The sequence below is a fragment of the Coregonus clupeaformis genome, chromosome 11, assembly GCF_020615455.1.
Source record: "Coregonus clupeaformis isolate EN_2021a chromosome 11, ASM2061545v1, whole genome shotgun sequence".
NCBI classification, from domain to species: Eukaryota; Metazoa; Chordata; class Actinopteri; order Salmoniformes; family Salmonidae; genus Coregonus; species Coregonus clupeaformis.
The window spans coordinates 44,628,484-44,650,603 of NC_059202.1; the positions used below are offsets into that span (position 1 = coordinate 44,628,484).

The 22,120-nt window shown below is 42.7% G+C and overlaps 1 protein-coding gene across 2 annotated transcripts in view; it reads left to right on the plus strand.

The window, feature by feature from the left end:
* Positions 1 to 22,120, plus strand: part of LOC121577037 (furin) — a 199,419-nt gene that overhangs the window by 21,454 nt on the left and 155,845 nt on the right. For both annotated transcript variants that reach the window (XM_041890736.2, XM_041890737.2), the window contains exon 2: positions 3,528 to 3,837. In XM_041890736.2, the coding sequence (XP_041746670.1) occupies positions 3,649 to 3,837 (189 nt within the window). In that variant the 5' untranslated portion in view covers positions 3,528 to 3,648. The remainder of the gene's footprint in view (positions 1 to 3,527; positions 3,838 to 22,120) is intronic.

Genomic DNA, 22,120 nt, shown 5'->3' on the forward strand with positions numbered 1-22,120 from the left:
ATAACAACAAAAAAATCCAGAAAAACGAATGTCAAAAATGTTATAAATTGATTTGCATTTTAATGAGGGAAATAAGTATTTGACCCCCTCTCAATCAGAAAGATTTCTGGCTCCCAGGTGTCTTTTATACAGGTAACGAGCTGATTAGGAGCACACTCTTAAAGGGAGTCCTCCTAATCTCAGTTTGTTACCTGTATAAAAGACACCTGTCCACAGAAGCAATCAATCAATCAGATTCCAAACTCTCCACCATGGCCAAGACCAAAGAGCTCTCCAAGGATGTCAGGGACAAGATTGTAGACCTACACAAGGTTGGAATGGGCTACAAGACCATCGCCAAGCAGCTTGGTGAGAAGGTGACAACAGTTGGTGCGATTATTCGTAAATGGAAGAAACACAAAAGAACTGTCAATCTCCCTCGGCCTGGGGCTCCATGCAAGATCTCACCTCGTGAAGTTGCAATGATCATGAGAACGGTGAGGAATCAGCCCAGAACTACACGGGAGGATCTTGTCAATGATCTCAAGGCAGCTGGGACCATAGTCACTAAGAAAACAATTGGTAACACACTACGCCGTGAAGGACTGAAATCCTACAGCGTCCGCAAGGTCCCCCTGCTCAAGAAGGCACATATACAGGCCCGTCTGAAGTTTGCCAATGAACATCTGAATGATTCAGAGGAGAACTGGGTGAAAGTGTTGTGGTCAGATGAGACCAAAATCGAGCTCTTTGGCATTAACTCAACTTGCCGTGTTTGGAGGAGGAGGAATGCTGCCTATGACCCCAAGAACACCATCCCCACCGTCAAACATGGAGGTGGAAACATTATGTTTTGGGGGTGTTTTTCTGCTAAGGGGACAGGACAACTTCACCGCATCAAAGGGACGATGGACGGGGCCATGTACCGTCAAATCTTGGGTGAGAACCTCCTTCCCTCAGCCAGGGCATTGAAAATGGGTCGTGGATGGGTATTCCAGCATGACAATGACCCAAAACACACGGCCAAGGCAACAAAGGAGTGGCTCAAGAAGAAGCACATTAAGGTCCTGGAGTGGCCTAGCCAGTCTCCAGACCTTAATCCCATAGAAAATCTGTGGATGTCACGCCCTGGCTCTGGGGACTTTTATATGTTGAGCCAGGGTGTTAGTTTCTATGTGTTAGTTTCTGGGTGTTAGGTTCTATGTTTCGTTTTCTATGTTCATGGTCTAGTTTGTGTATTTCTATGTTGGCCAGGGTGGTTCCCAATCAGAGGCAGCTGATTCTCGTTGTCTCTGATTGGGAACCATACTTAGGCAGCCTGTTGGCACTTGTTAATTGTGGGATCTTGTTCCGTGTAGGTTTGTGTTTATGACCGAGGACTTCATGTTTCGTTTTGTTGTTTTGTTCATAGTGTTAAGTACTCAATAAAAGATGTACGCATTTCACGCTGCGCCTTGGTCCACTTATTACGACGATCGTGACAGTGGAGGGAGCTGAAGGTTGGAGTTGCCAAACGTCAGCCTCGAAACCTTAATGACTTGGAGAAGATCTGCAAAGAGGAGTGGGACAAAATCCCTCCTGAGATGTGTGCAAACCTGGTGGCCAACTACAAGAAACGTCTGACCTCTGTGATTGCCAACAAGGGTTTTGCCACCAAGTACTAAGTCATGTTTTGCAGAGGGGTCAAATAAAAATGCAAATCAATTTATAACATTTTTGACATGCGTTTTTCTGGATTTTTGTTGTTGTTATTCTGTCTCTCACTGTTCAAATAAACCTACCTTTAAAATGATAGACTGATCATGTCTTTGTCAGTGGGCAAACGTACAAAATCAGCAGGGGATCAAATACTTTTTTCCCTCACTGTATCAATATTTATAGTTTACAAATTAGCTATGACATAGCCAATGAATATATAGCTCAACTTTGGATTTCTTTGGACTCTTTTTCTCCTCCTGCTTTCGCCCTCATTATGAAATTATCAACTTTACCCTGTATATCTAAAAATGACCCTATACACTGCAGGTAGCTTATAGCCAGATGAGTTGTGTCTCGGGTAGCTTACTTTTATTCCGGTAAAACACCATTTTCAACAGCGCATAGATAAAAGTAACCTAGCAAATTACATAGGTTGTCAACCAACTAATAAAGCCTAATATCGCGCAAGCCATTTTAGCATTTGAATGCTAAAGGTGCCGCGCAGAAGATCAGGAACAGTCCGCCTACATCGCGTTGGTCAGCGTGTGAAGCTGGGCACAGTGCTCAGTTTGACTAAGCTACTGATATTCCCTAGGGTTGTTCGGCATGCAAAATTGCTTGTAGATCAATGACTGTCAATACGGTTACATGCTTAGTTCAGCACTGAAGGAGAGGACGCATTAGTTGTCACAAAATGTTAGGCATTTTCGGAAGGTAGTAAGAAATTAAAATGAGGAAACAATTTATAATCTGCAATTCGTAACGTTTGAATCGATTTTCTTACCAATGCATGCTATATTTGGATCCGTTTGGGGTCCTTGGACCGATGCAGTCCTATCTTAAACATTTGAATCGGGGACCGATGCGAATCGGTGAATCATTCCATCCCTAGTACAGTAGAGTACAGTATATTGTACTGTGCTCTACCTCACTGTACTGAACTCTACCCTACTCTGCTCTGCTGTGCTGTATTGTACTGCACTGTACTCTACTGTGCTCTTACCGTAATTCCATTACCAAAGTTTGTATCTGCACAGTTTTTCCTCTAAATTAGTTTTTGTTAAACTTTCTGTTGAAATTGTTAAAAGTAGTCATTGTGCATAGAGATTTTGTTTGCCAAACATTTTAAAGTAAAAAAGTCAAAGCGTAATTCCGTTACTGTGGAATTGCCCTGCATAATCTCCGTAAATTATGCCTGGGGCGCTTCCTGAGTCTGTATTCTTACTGTGCTGTCTGTGTGTAACTGAAAAGCCCATCTATGGCACCTGGACAGACTGAGGGCTCTCAGGGGAGACAGACAGAGCTTTACCTACTCTGTTTTTAGATACCGCAGCCTCGTCACAAATTACAGCTTAGCTCTCCCCCATATGACAGCTCACAACTAAGATTGAAGTCAGACTGTCAAAAAGCCCAGAACAATGCAAGCTGCCTTCGCACAGTAGGACTTCTCTCGCAAGCAACCCTACTCTCTTGATCCTGTTTCGCCTTCATATGGATCTCGCTCCAACTTTTTCAATTACTGCTTGACTTGTTTTAGATGAGGGTTATTCCTGGTGTTTTGCTGATCGGCTCAAAGCTTGAAGCACAAACACTTTTGAAGAAGTAGTCTCTCATGCTGTTGTAGCCTCTTCTTTCAGCTAGAGAAAGTCTGTCTCTGTGTCTCTCTAGTAGAAACCGTGGTGGTAGAAAGTGAATGCTTTCTATGCATGCTGTGGTCTGTGGTCTTCTATTTTTGCTCTGCGCTGTGGCGTGGGGTTGTGCGCACTGCACACTGAGTGAGCAAGTACCTGTGTGTGTTTGCGTGCATTCATACGTGTGTGGTTTTATAACTTTGTTCTCTTTTTCTCCAGGTCACTGCTCTATTTGGCTGCTGTGAGGGAGGCCAGTGCTGTTACTGGTGAGCATTGAGACTCCACCCTAGAAAGACAGACGGACGGAGTTCCCCTGCCCGGCGCCCCTGTTCTCCTTTTCATGGATGCCAGGTTGGCCCTGCTGCAGCTTGGGACTCTCCTGGTCCTCCTGTCCGCAGCACTGGAGTCGACTGCTGAGCTGACCGCTGGCAAGGAGGTCTACACAAACACCTGGGCGGTCCACATAGAGGGGGGACTGCAGGAGGCTGACCGAATCGCCAGGAAACACGGCTTCATCAACCACGGCAATGTGAGTAGCACAGCAGTGCACCCTGTGGAACCGCTCTAGTCAGTCAGAGTGTATGATCTCTCTATGCCCTTTATCTGTGGTCAGTTAAAACCCTGTTCTATTTCAGTGACAGCCTGCTCAACAGGTTTCAATGTACAACAAGACATACAGACAGGACAGCCTATAAGCCCTCGTGCTGAGAGTCAAAGTGCATGTCATGACTCTTCCATCCCAGCTGTTAGCTGTTAGCTGGCAGCTAAAGCCTGCACTCCTCCTATGGGTTCTATACTGAACAAAAATATGAACGCAACATGTAAAGTGTTGGTCCCATATTTCAAGAGCTGAAATAAAAGATCCCAGAAATTTTCCATACGCACAAAAAGCTTATTTCTCTCAAATGTTGTGCTGAAATTTGTTTACATCCCTGTTAGTGAGCATTTCTCCTTTGCCAAGATAATCCATCCACCTGACAGATGTGGCATATCAAGAAGCTGATTAAACAACACGATCATTACTCAGGTGCACCTTGTGCTGGGGACAATAAAAGGCCACTCTACAATGTGCAGTTTTGTCACACAGCACAATGCCACAGATGTCTCAAGTTTTGAGGGAGTGTGCAATTGGCATTCTGAATGTCCACCAGAGCTGTTGCCAGAAAATGTAATGTTCATTTCTCTACCATAAGCCGCCTCCAACGCCGTTTTAGAGAATTTGGCAGTGCGTCCAACTGGCCTCGCAACCGCAGACCACGTGTAACCATGCCAGCCCAGGACCTCCACATCTGGCTTCATCACCTGCGGGTTTGTCTGAGACAAGCCACTTGGACAGCTGATGAAACTGAGGAGTATTTCTGTCTGTAATAAAGCCCTTTTGTGCTAACAAACTCATTCTGATTGGCTGGGCCTGGCTCCCCAGTGGGTGGGCCTATGCCCAGTCATGTGAAATCCATAGATTAGGGCATAATGCATTTATTTCAATTGACTGATATCCTTATAGGAACTGTAACTCAGTAAAATCTTTGAAATTGTTGCGTGTTGCGTTTATATTTTTGTTCAGTATAGTTAATTTGGGCATACCATACCGTGTGTGTGTGTGTGTGTGTGTCAGGGTTTCTGTTAGGAAAATGTGGCCCCGGACATTTGACCAGCAGTATTTTAGGACCCATATGCATTGGGTGCGTAACCTGATCAGGGCGTCCACCCACAGTGCTCAGAATGACAGAAATTACATTTAGATTATGGTAATTCATATTAACAGAACATGCAAGTCGAGGATGCAACGATGTACAGTCCTTACCGAATTCTGATGTGCACTTTGAAGATGCTTTCTACCTGGCTACCCCTACCCCAGCCACCAGCTCTGCCCCCCCCGCTTCTCCTTCACCCAAATTCAGATAGCTGATGTTCTGAAAGAGCTGCAATATCTGGATCCCTACAAATCAACTGGGCTAGACAATCTGGACCCTTTCTTTCTAAAATTAGCCGCCGAAATTGTAGCAACCCCTATTGCTAGCCTGTTCAACCTCTCTTTTGTATCATCTGAGATCCCCAGAGATTGTAAAGCTGCCGCGGTCATCCCCCTCTTTAAAGGGGGTGACACTCTAGATCCAAGCTGTTACAGACCTATATCCATCCTGCCCTGCCTTTCGAAAGTATTTGAAAACCAAGTTAACAACCAGATCACCGTCCATTTCGAATCCCACCGTACCTTCTCTGCTATGCAATCTGGTTTCCGAGCTGGTCATGGGTGCACCTCAGCCACGCTAAAGGTCCTAAACGATATTATAACCGCGATCGATAAAAGACAGTACTGTGCAGCCGTCTTCATCGACCTGGCCAAGGCTTTCGACTCTGTCAATCACCGCATTCTTATTGGCAGACTAAATAGCCTTGGTTTCTCAAATGACTGCCTCGCCTGGTTCACCAACTACTTCTCAGATAGAGTTCAATGTGTCAAATCGGAGGGCCTGTTGTCTGGACCTCTGGCAGTCTCTATGGGGGTGCCACAGGGTTCAATTCTTGGGCCGACTCTATTCTCTGTGTATATCAATGATGACGCTCTTGCTGCTGGTGACTCTCAGATCCACCTCTACGCAGACGACACCATTTTGTATACATCTGGCCCTTCATTGGACACTGTTTTAACAAACCTCCAAACGAGCTTCAATGCCATACAACACTCCTTCCGTAGCCTCCAACTGCTCTTAAACGCTAGTAAAACTAAATGCATGCTCTTCAATCGAACGCTGCTTGCACCCGCCTGTCCGAGTAGAATCAGTACTCTCGGTGGGTCTGACTTAGAATATGTGGACAACTACAAATACCTAGGTGTCTGGTTAGACTGTAAACTCTCCTTCCAGACTCACATTAAGCATCTCCAATCCAAAGTTAAATCTAGAATTGGCTTCCTATTTCGCAACAAAGCCTCCTTCACTCATGCTGCCAAACATGCCCTCGTAAAACTGACTATCCTACCGATCCTTGACTTCGGCGATGTCATTTACAAAATAGCCTCCAACACTCTACTCAGCAAATTGGATGTAGTCTATCACAGTGCCCACCCGTCGTAGTATGCGCTCCAGCAGGTATATCTCACTGGTCATCTCCAAAGCCAACACCTCTTTTGGCCGCCATTCCTTCCAGTTCTCTGCTGCTAATGACTGGAACGAACTGCAAAAATCTCTGAAGCTGGAGACTCTTATCTCCCTCACTAACTTTAAGCATCAGTTGTCAGAGCAGCTTACCGATCACTGCACCTGTACACATCCCATCTGTAATTAGCCCACCCAACTACCTCATCCCCATATTGTTATTTATTTTGTTCATTTGCACCCCAGTATCTCTATTTGCACATCTTCTTCTGCACATCTATCACTCCAGTGTTAATACTAAATTGTAATTATTTTGCACTATGGCCTATTTAGTGACTTACCTCTATAACTTACTACATTTGCACACACTGTATATAGATTTTCTATTGTGTTATTGACTGTATGTTTTGTAACTCTGTGTTGTTGTTGTTTTTATCGCACTGCTTTGCTTTATCTTGGCCAGGTCGCAGTTGTAAATGAGAACTTGTTCTCAACTGGCTTACCTGGTTAAATAAAGGTGAAATTAAAAATAAATAAATAAATAAAATGTTAGAATAACTGTCCACATTTACTTTTCCTCAGCCAACAAGATGAGTAAAGAACATCAAAATCACTATCCGATGTCAATCTACTATCCCCCATAGAGAAAAGTTTACCTATTCTATTGGTCAGCTTGTCGAGAAAGAAGTAGCCTATTCCAAACAGTTGGGACAGTTGTGGGAAGATAGATCCCAAATTCATACAACCAGGCTACATTTTTTAAACGTTAAAAGCACACCACTGAGCAGCCTTCTGGATTCCTCCTTAGGAATACATGCGTAGGAGGCTCTGAATTACCAACCCTCCCTCCACCCTATCCCCCACAAAAAGAGGATTTTCAGAGCGGTTTGCAAATTGAATTCAGGCTTATCTTCTGCTTTCTTTATGTTGCTGTCCATGCAGCTTCTGTCTTGAGCTCCATCCCAGATGTTTTTTTCTCCTGTTATAGTGGTAGTTCCTACGGCGGTCATAAAGTAGTAGGGGGAGATGTGGTATTGTTAATTTGTGTGATGCCTCTCGTTGTCAAGCTCATCACCACTCAATTGCCTCCTTGGCTCTCATTGTTTACTTGTCAAAATACTGTAGTTTCTCGCTCTCAGCTGCCTTTGATTGGAGTTAATTGGTTATTGATTTAATCTGGCAGGGACTGCTGTTGGGATGCTGTGAAAGGATTCTGCTGTAAAGAGAGAGGGAGAGGGGGAGAAGGAAATAGAGAAATAGACAAAGAGAGGCCATTAGAAAAATAATTATATTCATAATTGGCTCTTTGAATGCTAGTCATTTTTTGCCTTATTGAATAGGCCTTATTCTGTTTTGAGACTGCATGCGTGCATGCATATTTCAAGCAATCAAGCTCCACACAGATTGACACACATGCACACACAGTCACACACACAGTCTCACACATTATTTCCCCCAGAGGATAGTTTTATGTTTATACCTTCATCACTTGTTACGACCCCTTTATGAAGGTAGTTCTGATAGACAGGAACAATGGTATAATAGTACGTGGGTTCTTCTGTCTTTTCCCTCTCTACAGCCTTGTAGTATAGCCCCCACTACCACACCAGTATTCCCAGTTGGCGCCCCCAGTTTAGAGCCAGAAACACCTGTATGCCTCTGCCAGTAAAGCACAGGGCAGACAGAGACTTATCCGATCAGAGATCCAGGGCTTGTAAGCACTGGCAGGGGTTGACTGTTATTTTGGATAACCTAAATTGGCCTTTCTTTTTTAACCTGGGGATCGAGTGTTGTCCTCTGATATGTCATGACTCTTTCTCTCACTCTCTTTTTCTCTCTCTCCCTATCCTCCCCCTCTCTCTACTCTTGTCATCTCACTGCGCTCTCTTCCACTTTCACTCTTTCCTTATGCACACATATATTCAATCTCCCTCTGCTCTCTCGGTTTACTCTCTCAAAAGCTCCCCAAAGCTTTGTCCTTCTCTGCTCTTTCTCTCTTTCCCTCCCATCACTCCCTCCACATGCTGAGGCAGACTTTAATGGGGAAACATACGTCTGCGTTTTTTTCTGTCATTACTCACTCATGCTGAACGGTGGGTGTGGGAGGAGAGGACTCCTTGAAGATGGGTCGGTTTGTCAGAGATGGATGTCTGATGCCATATGGTACGGAGTCCTGCTCACATCCCACAGACAGACAGTAGGCTACACAGTAAAGCCCTACACTCATGAATCTCTCTTCTCTTCTCCCGTTCTCTCCTTTTCTCTTATTTTCTCAATTTCTCTCATTCTCTGTGTTAGCAGTTGATGTTATTCTTCAATAACACAGACCCCAAAGCAAATCAGGGGGAGAAAAATATATTTATTCAAAGAGAACAAATCATAGTTGTTATGCTGGAAAGTGGATGGTCGATGTTCATTCTTCCCTGTTCTCGTTGTTTTCTCCACTGAACAAAGAGACAGGATGTAGTTTATACCAAAACCTAGCCTGTGGTTGACCAATTAGAATTCCTTGCAGTAAAATTGGGCCAATGGCCAAATACCAAGTATCCCGTTTCAGGCTCAATGTACAGTACCAGTCAAAAGTTTGGACACACCTACTCATTCCAGGGTTTTTCTTTATTTTTACTATTTTCTACATTGTAAAATAATAGTGAAGACATCACAACTATGAAATAACACATATGTAATCATGTAGTAACCAAAAAAGTGTTAAACAAATTTTAAAAAAGTGTTACATTTGAGATTCTTCAAAGTAGCCACCCTTTGCCTTGATGACAGCTTTGCACACTCTTGGCATTCAAATCAAATCAAATGTATTGGTCACATACACGTGTTTAGCAGATGTTATTACGGGTGTAGCGAAATGCTTGTGCTTCTAGCTCCGACAGTGCAGTAATATCTAACAAGTAATATCGAACAATTTCACGACATATACCCAATACACACAAATCTAAGTAAGGAATGAATTAAGAATATATACATATATGGATGAGCGATGTCAGAGCGGCATGGACTAAGATACAGTAGAATAGTATAGAATACAGTATATACATATGAGATGAGTAATGTAAACATTATTAAAGTGGCTAGTGTTCCATTTCTTAAAGTGGACAGTGATTTCTAGTCTATTGGCTGCTGCCTATTCTGTCAACCAGCTTCATGAGGTAGTCACCTGGAATGCATTTCAATTAACAGGTGTTCCTTGTTTAAAGTTAATTTGCGGAATTTCTTTCCTTCTTAATGCGTTTGAGACAATCAGTTGTGTTGTGACAAGGTCAGGGTGGTATACAGAAGATAGCCCTATTTGGTAAAAGACCCAAGTCCATATTATGGCAAGAACAGCTCAAATAAGCAAAGAGAAACGACAGTCCATCATTACTTTAAGACATGAAGGTCAGTCAATCCGGAACATTTCAAGAACATTGAACGTTTCTTCAAGTGCAGTCGCAAAAACCATCAAGCACTATGATGAAACTGGCTCTCATGAGGAGCGACACAGGAAAGGAAGACCCAGAGTTACCTCTGCTGCAGACGATAAATTCAATAGAGTTACCACCCTCAGAAATTGCAGCCCAAATAAATGCTTCACCGAATTTAAGTAACAGACACATCTCAACATCAACTGTTCAGAGGAGACTGTGTGAATCAGGCCTTCATGGTTGAATTGCTGCAAAGAAACCACTACTAAAGGACACCAATAATAAGAAGAGACTTGCTTGGGCCAAGAAACATGAGCAATGGACATTAGACCTGTGGAAATCTGTCCTTTGGTCTGATGAGTCCAAATTTGAGATTTTGGTTCCAACCGCCATGTCTTTGTGAGACGCAGAGTAGGTGAACGGATGATGTCCGCATGTGTGGTTCTCACCATGAAGCATGGAGGAGGTGTGATGGTGTGGGGGTGCTTTGCTGGTGACACTGTCTGTGATTTATTTAGAATTCAAGGCACACTTAACCAGCATGGCTACCACAGCATTCTGCAGCAATATGCCATCCCATCTGGTTGCGCTTAGTGGGACTATCATTTGTTTTTCAACAGGACAATGACCCAACACACGTCCAGGCTGTGTAAGGGCTATTTGACCAAGAAGGAGAGTGATGAGTGCTGCATCAGATGCCTCCACAGTCACCCGACCTCAACCCAATTGAGATGGTTTGGGATGAGTTGGACCGCAGAGTGAAGGAAAAGCAGCCAACAAGTGCTCAGCATATGTGGGAACTCCTTCAAGACTGTTGGAAAAGCATTCCAGGTGAAGCTGGTTGAGAGAATGCCTAGAGGGTGCAAAGCTGTCATCAAGGCAAAGGGTGGCTACTTTGAAGAATTTTTGCTTACTACATGATTCCATATGTGTTATTTCATAGTTTTGATGTCTTCACTATTATTCTATTATGTAGAAAATAGTAAAAATAAAGAAAAACCCTTGAATGAGTAGGTGTGTCCAAACTTTTGACTGGTACTATATAGACAATTTGGATCAATGAGAACTTGCCACATGTAGCTATGAGTCCCGGACTGGAACCCCTACACAGATTCTAAACAGATGTTGAGCTGAAAAACAACCCGTGTCCCTGACCCATTAATCTTCAGTTAATCTTCAGTTCCCCATTACAGATCATTGATCTTTAGTTCCCTGCGTAGTGTATTTATCTTTGAATATTCTTACACTCCCCCCTAGACCGTTAAAAAAATAAATATACTGAATATTCTTACATCTCCAACCTTGACTGCACAATTCTACACACACAACGGCACATACACACACCCTTCTATACACTACACAGTAGTGGTGCGCTGTTCAGCTGTTTGTCCACCCACACCCGCCCGCAGTTGCTAATGACCCATCCACAACCCCCCGACTATATGTGATAAAGTGAAAATCTGAGGCCCGCACCCGACCCTAACCCGCTAATATAGAAAATGCGCTGTAGGCTACAGTCCAAGACGGCGGAACGATTTTTTACAGGGGGTGCAGGATTTTTTTGGCCTGATTTAGATATGTTTCTGCTTATAAGTTGACTTTGATAAACTTGTCATCACGTCAACTTGTCTATAATTAGATACATGTTGTCCTAGAAGACTAAATAAACCCTTTGCTTACCAGAATAATGTCATAGATCGATAGAATGAATGCTTCAATCTAGTTGACATCGGTGGATATAACCGCGGGGACTGGGGTTATGATTCAACCCGCACATGACTACTACACAGTGCACAAACATCAATATCGTCTGACTACTCGACCCTACACACCAAGGCGGCGACACATACAGCACATAATGATCTGACAGACGCGCTAGTGCACGTACATTGTCTTTCTGCCTGATCACACCCTGTAGCGTATCACACATGCACTTAGATAAAGATGGAGTCTCCAACGAGAGTGATGGGTGGGTTGTGTAGGTAGGGAGGCAGGCAGGAAGCTAGATACAAATGGAGTAGGGGAGAAGTTTTAAACAAAAGGATCCAATGAGAAAGTAGAGAGAAGAGAGTGAGTGGAACTGAGAGGAAGGAGGAGAGATTATGAAAGCAAGAGATTGCGTGGGAGAGAGTGGCTGAACGGTGGCTAAAGACTGAGATTGAGAGTGAGAGGAAGAGACAGAGGGAGGATTGGTAAGCAAAATGTAAACAGTTGTCTGAAATGAGATTGAGGCGTACATCCTTAGTCATTGTTTCGTTTAGGCACCAGCCGCATGAGCATAATGAGCCATATTTTAGCCTTTTGTCTCTGAGTAGGTGATAGGAGGCAGCAGGGAGATAAACATAACTAATACAGTCCTCCAATGTCTGGGCTACACAGTGGCTTTATTTGGGGAGATGGGTGGGTTAGATAAAGGATGCGTGGCCTGGGGATGGTTGAGTGAACAAGGGGAATGATTGCTTAGTCATCCTCACTTCCTTTCTCTCTGGTGGTGGATGTTCTCTGGGCCCAGCCACCAGGGACGTCACCAGAGTGTCATAACATTCGGGGCTCAGCCCTGAAGACCAATAACCTTTTCTAAAATAATTTCCTGCAATTCTACATAATTTTACATGACTGGAGACATTACAATAATATTTTGGAATACCATACAAATAACCAAAATGACAGGATACTCTGACATTGACACATTGAGATCAATAAAACGAACAACCCATGTCTTAAATGCAACCTATAGCATAGGCCAATGAAAGAGTGGATACATAGATTTTAAGCCTACAATATGAGGAGAAAATTATAGTCCACCAACTTTCCAGCAGCACTCACTTATCCAAATCGTTTTTTTCCCTCAATTGTGTTTTGAAATATTGCAAAAGACATTGTAGCTGCTGCCTGCTGTTCATTGACAGACATATTAACAGCCACAACTCAACAATCAGCTGTTTGATATTTGCCACACGGGCTGCTCAATTGCGGGATTCCGACTGCACTTGTGAAGAAACACAATCCACAGCAATTTTTTAAAAGAAGCTGTTGTTCCTCTGTGGCTAAATTCTGCGCTCTGGTGTAGTACTTTCAATGATTTCAGTTATTTCTGTACAGACAGGAGTAATTACATTTGGCACATTTATTAAAATGTATCTGCAGCACTTCCAGCACCCTTTCCATGGATTGTGGTCAGTAACCCCATATGAGGTTATTGCTTACGTATTTTGTATTCACATCAGTAGGCTAAGTGACTGAAATGCATCAGAAAATTATTGGAAAGATCTGGAAAACATAAGAGAAGCTCATCAGGTAGGCTATAGGCACTCACTTCAATTTAGCTAGATCATGAGCACTCACTTCAATTTAGCTAACATTTCCCAGCCTAATTGTGACCAAATATCCAAGCGGAGATTCAGTGAAAACAAAAATCTGACATTGATTGATTTATCAAGATGCGTTCCCATGCTTGTCTAAAAATAGCGCTATGACGCTGTCCCAATGAAAACGGTGCTGAAATTATCAGTTGACCACACACGGCAAGTGCTTTGCATTTATTATAACCAGTGGTGTAGTGCTAATTGTTTTTTTGGTAGCCTAAACAATAATTCTTCAAATGTTACGGGTGAAATGTCCGTGCTGCATGCATGCCAACCATTTGATCCCAATCAGTTTAATTGGAATATGCATTTCGATCTTCTTGGATGATGTAGGCTAAGTAGCTTATCTACTGTTTAATCACATTAGTTAAACACAGCCACCTGTATTTTGTTTCAATCAAAGCATATTTAGTGTGCTGTTGATTACTGTACACATTTATTTTTTATTTTATTTTATTTTTTACATTTCTGCACAATCATCCTAAATTGTCATAAGAAGGTATGTGATGTTTTTGGTCTAACAGTAGCCTAATATTATCTATGCTATTATATTCAGTTTGTTATGTAGAATACTAATTAATCATTAAGTGATCTTGAGACATTGCACCATTCTGAGATGTGGTGGAGCGCCCTCGTTTATAGCGGTTGGATGACTTTCACGTAACCACAGCTTTACGAACTAAGCGGGGCATTCAGTTGACTACACATTTTTTTCGCAGCAGCGCAAATGATTCAGGGCTGACACAAAATCATTTGAGGCTAAAGCCCCAAAAGCTAGGTCCTGGTGACGTCCCTGCCAGCCACACACACACAGAGCTGGCAGAGGGTGTGTGTAATCAGGAAGTCATGAGATGTTTATCACTGAGGTGATATCATCATCATGTAACTGATTATTCCCTTCAGTGTTGTGCTAAATGCTTTATTGTTAGGATACATTCATTTCTGTGTTTGTGTGTGTGTGTGTGGTCTATGTTTAAATGTCATGCAGTGTTCCTTTTGCAGCCTGATCACTAGAAATAGATTACGGATGTTTGGAAAGGTCCTGAGAGCGTCGATATATACCTTCCTCTGCGCAAAAAAACAAAAACAAAAAACGATTGCCCAGAATTCTGTGCAAACTCATGATGCTTGGAGCCGAAGCGCGCTGCTCAGACCACTGCGCTATGGCAGTTCACAATGTTTTAGCATGCTGCGAGAATACCATAGCCTTTCCCAAACCATAGCCTTACCCAAACCATACCCTTAACCACTCGGAATTAATGCCTAAACTGTTAACCTTTGAGTTGTTTCCGTTTTAACCATGTAACCACCCAGAATTAACCCTGTAACCACACAGAATGAATGCGTCAAAATTAGACGTCCATCCATAATACATCAAATTTCGAAGGGAAACTATGAGATCTTGTTGCAGCGTGAGCCAGTCAGGTTCATTGTTCTGTGAGACTTGACTCAACTTGCTCAGTGGAGAGTGGCTCCAATGCCACCGTCTCTCTCTCTCACACACACACACACACTCTCACACACACACACACTTTAATAATGCACTCACACCTTCATACTCCCACACCTTTAGACAGACATGCAAACCCACAAACCCCGCACAGAAGAACATTATGGTGCTTCATTAAGCAGACACTGCCATTAGCACCTGAAATTTGAGCTGTTTTCTAATCTCTGTGGATTGTGTTGGAAGAAAAGGAGCATGTCTTCAGTTCCTCTCAACAGCTAAATTATAAAGTATGGCCGTCAGCAAAAAACGGAGAGTTTGAAAAAGTTATATTTAATCATAATTCCTGCAGTCTTTCATGAGGTAGCCTATCTTGTGTAGCTTATAACATCATCTCACCTTTTTATTCCACCCTCAATCTCCGTCATTTTCTTAGTTTTTCATCCATCCCCTCTGCCCTCCCACTTCCCACTGTTTCTAGTCTCTTTCTCTCACTCTCATTGGTGTAAGCTACATCTCCTCTCCTCCTGCTCATGGCCACAGATAGAGTAGACAAAAGCCCACGCGATTAGCCGCCTCCTGGCACTCCTTCCGCGCCACAGAGCACAGTGCTGCGCTGCCACCACCACCCCGTTGTTGCCATGGAGAAGGTTGCCAGCCAGCAGGTTATTATCAGCAGATTGGGCCCAGTTTCTAGTTTTATTAGTCATATGTACAGAATACACGTGGTATACACCGTCCAACGAAATGCTTACTTGCAGGTTCCTTCTCGACAATGCAACAACAATAAGAAATACGAAAATATAAGAATATGAACATAAAGTAAATGGCTCAGTAGAATAGAATAAATAAAATCGGATTTGTCACATGCTTCGTAAACAACAGGTGAACACTAACAGTGAAATGCTTAGTTACGGGTCCTTTTCCAACAATGCAGTGTTGAAGATCTTTTTTTATTTATTTACATAATTATAGAAATAGTGACACGAGGAGTAAATACAGTGATTAACGAATAACAATAACAAGTAAAAAATAACATGGCTATATACAGGGAGTACAAGTACCGAGTCGATGTGCAGGGGTACGAGGTAATTGAAGAAGCAATGTACATATAGGTAGAGGAAAAGTGACTAGGCAACAGGATAGATAAGACAGTAGCAGCAGTGTATGTGGTCAGTATTCATTTGTGCACGTGTTGTCACCATACCAGAGTTTTGACTTCGATACCAATACCAGGTTTAGGATCACTATACTCAATACTGAAACCATACTCAATACCAAAACGATACTCGAAACCGAAACAATACAACGGCAACAAAAATAACGCATATTAGCTGAAGTCACAGAATAACCACTGTGCTTAATTTTTTTTAACATTGAACAATATTTTGATAACTGGTAGAACAACTACAATAACAAATAGGATATATTCTATTCTATACTGAACAAATATATAAACGCAACAGTGTTGGTCCCATGTTTCATGAGCTGAAATAAAAAATCCCAGAAATGTTCCATACGCACAAAAAGCTTATTTATCTAACATCTTGTGCGCAACTTTGTTTATATCCCTGTTAGTGAGAATTTCTCCTTTTCCAAGATAATCCATCCACCTGATGTGTGGCATATCAAGAAGCTGATTAAATAGCATAATCATTACACAGGTGCACCTTGTGCTGGGGACAAAAAAAGGCCACTTTAAAACGTGCAGTTTTGTCACACAACACAATGGCACAGATGTCTCATGTTTTGAGGGAGCGTGCAATTGGCATGCTGACTGCAGGAATGTCCACCAGAGCTGTTGCCAGATAATTGAATATTTATTTCTCTACCATAAGCCGCCTCCAATGTCATTTTAGAGAATTTGGCAGTACGTCTAACCGGCCACACAAACGCAGACCACGTGTAATCACGCCAGCCCAGGTCCTCCACATCCAGCTTCTTCACCTGTGGGATCATCTGAAGGGGGGTGGGGGGAAATGCTGAGGAGTATTTCTGTCTGTAATAAAGCCCTTTTGTGGGGAAAAACTCATTCTGATTGGCTGGGCCTGGCTCCCCAGTGGGTGGGCCTATGCCCTCCCAGGCCCACCCATGGCTGCTCGCCTGCACAGTCATGTGAAATCCATAGATTAGGGCCTAATAAATTATTTCAATTTACTGATTTCCTTATATGAACTGTAACTCAGTAAAATCTTTTAAATTGTTGCATTTACATTTTTGTTCACTATATATTCAAGTTATTTAAAAAATAAAACATCTAAACTGTTTTAAAATGTAATTTGATACATATTAGGGTTAATTTGCTCATCTTATGGCCATAATATTGGGTCAAATTACATTCATTAGACCTATGATTCATTATTCTTTACAGCTAAATAGTTTAATGTATTAAATTAATAGTTCAGTTCCAAAACAACATAAAAAGCTCATTTCTGCAGCATCTACACTGAGTGTAGAAAACATTAGGAACACCTGCTCTTTCCATGAGATACTGACCAGGTGAAAGCTATGATCCGTTATTGATGTCACGTGTTAAATCCACTTCAAATCAGTGTAGATGAAGGGGAGGAGACAAGTTAAAGAAGGATTTTTAGGTCTTGAGACAATTGAGACATTGATTGTGTGTGTGCCATTCAGAGGGTGAATGGGCAAGACAAAATATTTAAGTTGAACGAAGTATGGTAGTAGGTGCCAGGCGCACCAGTTTGAGTGTCAAGAACTGCAACCCTGCTTGGTTTTTCACGCTCTGTTTCCCGTGTGTATCAAGAATTGTCCACCACCCAAAGGACATCCAGCCAACTTTACACAACTGGGGGAACCATTGCAGTCAACATGGGCCAGCATCCCTGTGGACCGCTTTCGACAATGTGTAGAGTCCATTCCCCGACGAATTTAGGCTGTTTTGAGGGCAAAGGGTGGGGGAGGGGGAGGGGGGAGTTCAATTTAATATTAGGAAGGTGTTCTTAATGTTTTGTACACTCAGTGTATATTATCCATGTCTTCTTCAGCCATGACTTTGAGAAACATAGAATATTACAGTTTTTTAGGTCCTTGTTGATAGAATAGTCTCGACCGGAGCTCATCCAGTTTGTTCTCCAGTGACTGCAGGTTCGCCAATAAAACAGAATGCAATTTTTTGCATAAGTATAATACAGGAAAGCACAATTTATAGTCCAATATTTAAACGTGTTTTAAATTGTGCACTATTTAATAAGAGTCTGGTAGCAGCAGTTGTGATGTGTGTGTGTGTGTGTGTGTGTGTGTGTGTGGGTATGGGCGTGAGTTGCTGCTCCCTTCCAGTACACACCCTGCCTCTGCCTTTGTGATGGGAACAATGAGTCTCTGTGGATCCCAGGCCACGTGGCAGATTGGAACACATCCAACTTCTTCCTGCTAGTGTTGTTCACTCATACCTCTCGTCCTACTTTTATCTTCTTCCCCCCATTCTCTATACCTCCTCCTACTGTTTAATCATTTTTTCTCCTTAGGTAATGTGCGTATGGACAGTAGCATTGTGACGATCATGGAATTTTTAATGACAGTAATTGTCCAGCCAAATAACAGCAGGTTGTTTTTTTGCACTTTTTCCTCCTCTCCTTTGCTCCTGACTACATGTGCTGCCATAGAAATAGAATGAATAGAACGAGCGTCCCGATTCAAGTCAACAAGGCATAATGTGTGGACTAGCGACCAATTGCGAGTGTATCCATAGGTAGTGTGTTAGGTGACGCGACAAACAATGGATGCTATGAAACAAATACATTTTCACTAAATGTCAATAATGTGGTTGTCAAAATACATCATAAATCACATCAATATGGCAGTTGTTACCATGGCAAAAAATCTAAATACTGTACGTTATGATATTTACGCAATATGACCCCAAATGTAAAGCAAGTGCAGTGCTAAGAACGTTCAAATCTGTGGTACAGACCTTTTGTGAAACCGGCGAAATCTGTGTGTTTATATTTGCTCTTGGCGAAACGTATTCCTCAACCTACAAGAGTAAGATCGATGTGACATTGTATTGCTAAGTATTGGAATGTCCTGAGGGTGTTTCACGGTCATCGGACATCCTTGGACTGAAATATAAGGTCAAACTTTTTTCTGTCGGCTCTGTCATTTATGTTTTCAGTGACACAAAAAAACATAGCAAGTTACAAAGTAGAGCTTCGTAGCTCCATTTCGATGTATGGGTTGTCAGGGATTGGTCCAAATTCACGTTTCGCCACCCCCATTTCCATGACGAGTGCTAGCGTGCTAGTGTGTGGGACTGCCTGACACCGTTTGCTGAGGCAACGCTGCGCGGCATTGGCTCTATTGTGCCAGCGTCTAATTTTGTGATTGATGGTTTTATTTTTTCAAGTAAAACTACCAGAATTCAGTGGCTACAGCCCTACAATCGATAAAAACATTCAGTAGCTATCATAGCCCCATCTATCTTTCTGTTCAGCTGGCTAGCAGGCAGCTCCCTGTCTCTTCTGAGCCTTATCATTTGCTGGAAACGGTGCAGTTTATCCTCCCATCACTAGAGTAACTTATCACCAAAAATAACAATGTAGCCCAACTCAGGTGTAGGCCTACCTTAGTAAGCTATGTTATTAGACTAGTGTAGCCTTCTGTGTTACAGTTCAGACTTGGTGAGAAGTGTGTGTCTGTTAAGGCGCTTACAGATGGGCCGCAGTGAGCGGCGAAGGTCTCAGACTTCAATGGGAGTAGGGCGGCAAGCCGCGGTTCGTGGTGCTCGCTTCCGTGAACGCTGCCACTGGCTCAGCGCTCAAGCCGCTAAAATATTAAAATAGCTGAAGTCTTGAGCGGCCGCCGCACATGGTTGACGAATGAGCAGAGTTCCTCTTGTCAAACAATCAAACAATGTTTCAATGACAACGAGCTGACAACAACCGGGACTGCTGGTCTCTTGACACGGTTTCTCGCGGTTCAATTGCCGTTTAACGCGGCCCGTCTGTAAGCACCTTTTAGGCTGTGTGTGTGTGTTTGTGTTGGTGGGGATGCTGTGTGTGTGTGTTTGTTTGCATGCGCATTGGCAGCGCCATACTCTTCAGTGACCACCTTACTTTAAATGAATGGTCTTAACATGCTGTATTTATCAATTATGTACAGACAAATTAGCATATTAAGTATCTAATTTGCATAAAGTAGAATGAAATGTTGTATTCTAATTGTATCAATTGTTACAAGCTCTGTTTTGCATAAAGCATCAATATTTACAAATAATATGACCACCCTACCATTATTGGTCTTAAATTACTGTAATGGTGTATTCCATACTGCCTAATATGCATAATCTAGCATTTTAATTTCATAAGTGTTACTTTAATTTGATGTGTTCTACATCAGCCTATGTCATAACAATATGACCACTCTATTACATTTACATTTACATTTTAGTCATTTAGTCACTCTTATCCAGATCGACTTACAGTTAGTGAGTGCATACATTTTCATACTGGCCCCCCGTGGGAATCGAACCCACAACCCTGGCGTTGCAAATGCCATGCTCTACCAACTGAGCTACACGGGACATGACTGCAGTATACTGTAGTATTTACTAGTGTTTTTGCAGACATGACTGTAGTATATTTTAATAAAACCTGCATACTAGGGTTAGCTAAATTGGCTACCAGACTATGCCTACCGTTTGATGATGGAAACACCTCAACCAGAACATAAGACACGGGTTCGTGACAGGCCACCTATTGAGTTGAATCAACAGTTCTGAGCAATGCGATGGACCAGACAACACTTTAGCAAAAATATAAAATGTTTATTACAATTGTAACATCTGAACGTTAGACAGGTTCTTGGCCCATTAAAGGGAAACGATACAGAAGCAGATATAAAGAACAAGCAAAGTATATTAAGCTTAGAGGATTAGGTGTGCTCGTTTGGCACAGAAAACACATTAACAAGAGTACACCAAAATGACTTTGATCTGTTACTTCCACTAGATAGCTTCTGAAATACAACAGTGCTTTCACAGATTCAGGTGACCAAGTTCACAAGATGACCAAAAGCAGTGACGAACAATACTGTACTTCTGAAAAGGCCACTGCATTTACATAAACAATAGATATTTTAGAAATATACATTTGTTTACTTAAAGACAGTCACCTTATTGGAAGGCACTGCCAATAAACTGCCTGGACCTCAAACCAGCAAAGCCTCTCCAAACAACCCAACTGAAAACAAAATGACATTATTGCAGTATCTTTACATAATGAACATCTTGAATGTTGTCACACATGAATAAACTCACTGATGGTCAAACTCAACACATTCAGAACAATTGACCACACCCCAAATATTTGTTCAAGACAGCGTGGTCACAAAATGCGCGCGCACACACACACACACACACGACCTTCCAGGTACAAAGCCCTCACCTGAACATGACCAAGGGGTGGTTTTATACATTTCCTGCATGTCCTCCCCTAATAAGGGTGCCCAGGGAAATACTGACCTAAACTTTGGTTCCAAGCCTGTCACAATATTCTTCAGTTACAAGATTGTAACTGCTTGAGGTTTAGGTCAGGGTTATGGTGATTAGGGCTGTTGCAGTAACCGTGTTACCGCCACACCGGCAGTCACGACTCATGACCGCAATCAAAATCCCATCCAAAACTTGCTAACGGCCCTCGCTAATGGCCTGGTACTCAGCACTCCATTGCCACTAATCACTCTAAACACTGTGATGTCACGAGAGGCTGTGTCCTGGAGGGACGTTACATCCCCCTGAGATGGCTGCAAACCCAGACAGCTATGGCTCCATCTGCTGGTATGGTCGGGAACTCCAACCCTCTATGGCCAATCTTCCCACGCAGCTGAAACCAATCAGGGAGCTGATGAGCTGAAGGTTTGTTGAAGGGAAGAGACACGGTCTCCAAGCTGGGCTCTCTGGAGGACAAGAGTGCTGCACGTCCACTTCCATGAGGAATATAAGGATTTGGAGATACTTACCTTTGGGAAATACTCACCTTTGGATATATGCACCTGTGGAAATACGTGTGGGACATTTGGAAGGACGTTTTGCTGGGTTGGCCACTAGCTGCAACGTGGAATACAGTAAGACTGGGGAAAAGTTATTTGAGCGAGGGAGAGTTATGATTTTGGATGTGGAAGAGACATCCCTGAACTGTTAACCCTTAAAGAGCCACCAGAGAACAGAATTGTGTTATACTTTCGTTAGTTTCCCAAGACCTTTAATAAAATCCTTGTTTTGGTTGAACCTGGTCTCCTTGCACTACTTGAGCAATCCCGCTGAAAGCTGTGTAGCCTCTCGTGACATCACAGATGGTGGAGAATACAGGCACGCTCAAGCGTTAATAGTGCATGTCAGAGGAGGATACCGAAGGTTTGATCACCCAGTTTTCCAAGCTGGCCGTAGGCTCCCCGCCGACTGAAATGGAGGACATATTGAAAGCCCTTGTTGCTGGCCAGCAAGCCCAGATGCAAGCAAACGTGG